The following is a 2,765-nucleotide window of genomic DNA, read 5'->3' on the forward strand; positions in this document are numbered from 1 at the left end:
ATTGAAAGTAAACTCTTTTGTGTGATAAAGGCACTCATTTTATATATAACAAGTTTTTCCATGATGTTTATTTAGTTTTTATACTATATAATCAAAGTAACATACATAGATATAAAAATTACTTCTCATGTGTACAATAATCACATTTATCGCACAAAATGATATTCTCTAAAATTTTAAATTCAAATATGCTTTTTCATACAATTTTAAAATACTAAGCAATACATTCACATTTTCTCATTTATCGTAAATAGAATGAACGCTATCCTATTCTATGTATGCTTTCCTCATATCCTTTCTGTTCCTTTCTGTCCATATGAATGATGTAATATACTTATTTTTTGGTGAATAGTCATCTACAATATCGGATGATATGGAGCATTTAGATTCCTTACTGGACATTGGCAATGGTGTAGTAGCCGATAATGCTAATGGCGATTTATTAGTTGATGGAGCTGCCTTTGATAAATTGCTGCATTTTGAAAGAAAAAAATGATATTTTTGAACTCTTTTCAATCTTTATATATACTAATAATATAAGAACTAGTGCTCTAATAATGTATAAATATTATTCATTTAACAAAATATAGTAAACTACAATAAAATGTGTATTTTTATTTTAGATTAAATGTTCTATATTACTCAATATTTTCCATGTGAACATAAACATAATTAAATAAATAAATAAATAAATAAATCACAATAGATACTTATTGAGATAACTTCTGCAAGGTGTCATCAAGAATTTCATTTACTCAAAAAAGTGAAATGTATTTTTTTTTTCGGAATTGTTCCAGAGCTGCTGGGAATATAAGTTTGTTGCTTTTTTTTCGCTTTCATATAGCAATCTCTCAAATATTTCCAACGGTTTTTTGCATTTTCAGCAGATAATTGTCCTTAAAAGAAAATAATTATAATAAACATTTGTTTAAATCATTATAATTATGTATCACATATATAGTTACATACCTCTCATCATATTCAAAACTTTTTGCCATAATGTTTTCTTTTGAGATTAGTTGAACTGGAACTGGCAGGGAGTCGATAATCGTATAATCCTTTTTGAGAAACGCATGTAATTAAAAATTCATCAATAGTAACTTCATTTGTAATTTCATTGATATCTTCAATTTTCAATTCCAAAATATTCAGACATATATTCGTCTTCGGTGATTTTAGAAACTATAATATTAATGAAAAAAATAATTATAAATTTGATTAAATAATTTAACGGCCAAATTAAAACTAAAATTTACATTTCCTTTTCATTCTAGATTGCTTTTTGCGTTTTATTGTAATCAATAGGTTCTATGTACAATTGCAAATGCATTGTTGATCTTATAAGTTTATTCTTGAAATATGCGCAAAAAGCATTTGTATTTGTATTATTGCCTATTGTATTGTAATTTATAATAGACTTTTATAATGCAATGTAGACTTACCTACAGTTACAATCAGATTTTCGTCAATAATAAGTTTTTTGTCATCATCGAATGGATGGAAACAAGAATGTTGCAGCAAATCATAATTTTCTGGTAAAAACCATTCATAATATCCATATCTTACTCTTACTCTTCAAAAGTTACGTAACAACATTTTAAAACTTTTTATTTTAAAATATTTTAAAATATTACATACAGTAATTCTTCAGAAGAGCTTCTTCACCTCTGATTTCGATGAAATTATTCTGCTAGATTCTTTCGTTTTATGCAAAAACGCATCAAATAATCCTAATTTTATCGAAATCGGAGATAAGGAAACTCTTCTGAAGAATTACCTTATAATATACTTACAATATTTTCATTGTTTGCCATTCTCAATTATTCCGTACCGCATGCGCGTCCAGACGAATGGAAGGAATTCTGTAAACTTGAAATTCCTGCTTGAATTTTATATGATGCAATTGTCAAGTCGGTCTCACTTTCCAAAAATATTAAATGATACAATACCCGAGCCAGAGCGTAAACACGTCCTATTCGGTCAAGGCGCACAAAGACTTCTACATAAAGTATATAAAGTATATAAAGTATATAAAGAAGGGTTAAGATATAAACACAATGCACATACAATTCAATACATATCTCTGCGGAATCCGTTAAATATAAAGAAAATTCGCGGAAGAAAAATGATAAAAATGGACGAAGCAATGATCAATCACGTTAATTCCGCCAATTTTATATATATAATTTTATATTTATAATTTTATTCCGCAGATCCGCTCCATTTGAGTGCATCCTTAGGCCGGGTTCACACCTTGACAGAAAAACTAAAAGCGGAAAAGCGGAAGCCAATCGGAACTCGCAGTAGTAATAGGTAGTACATTTCGCTTGTCTGCTTCTGTCTTTCCGCGAATTCTAATTGGCTTCCGCTTTTCTGCTTTCCGCTTTTCCGTTAAGATATAAACTCAGCCTTACATGCGCGGTAAGCGGCATGAGCCAGTGGCCTAAGATTTGTCCGCGTCGCACGCTCCAACATGCCTAACACTCTTCAATACATTTGCGTCACCTGAACCAATATGGCGATTAGATGTTGAGTCGCGTTAGAGCATATTCCATGGATCAATTAGAAGCACGTTCCATTTGCTTCACATCAGAAGTTGATATGATTAGAGCATGTTACGCATGCGTAATGGTTGAAAACGTTCTGTATTGAAAAAAATATTTCAGATTCATTTTGTATAAAAATGCATTTAATAAATGCGTTTTTGATGTAAATATAAAAATATAATACAACAATATAACATAATATTAATAAAATAAAATAAT

General features: G+C 29.3%; 1 protein-coding gene across 1 annotated transcript in view; it reads right to left on the bottom strand.

The window, feature by feature from the left end:
- The window catches only part of LOC108687582, an 11,074-nt gene extending 8,911 nt beyond the window's left edge, over positions 1-2,163 (bottom strand). The window contains exons 1-6 of the mRNA XM_018193432.1: positions 2,068-2,163; positions 1,794-1,999; positions 1,443-1,573; positions 970-1,182; positions 752-896; positions 335-472 (exon numbers count right to left, since the gene is read on the bottom strand). Coding sequence (XP_018048921.1) covers positions 335-472; positions 752-896; positions 970-979 — 293 coding nt within the window. The 5' untranslated portion in view covers positions 980-1,182; positions 1,443-1,573; positions 1,794-1,999; positions 2,068-2,163. The remainder of the gene's footprint in view (positions 1-334; positions 473-751; positions 897-969; positions 1,183-1,442; positions 1,574-1,793; positions 2,000-2,067) is intronic.
- Between the last annotated feature and the right edge of the window lie 602 nt (positions 2,164-2,765).

The sequence above is a fragment of the Atta colombica genome, unplaced genomic scaffold (assembly GCF_001594045.1).
Source record: "Atta colombica isolate Treedump-2 unplaced genomic scaffold, Acol1.0 scaffold21, whole genome shotgun sequence".
Lineage (NCBI taxonomy): Eukaryota > Metazoa > Arthropoda > Insecta > Hymenoptera > Formicidae > Atta > Atta colombica.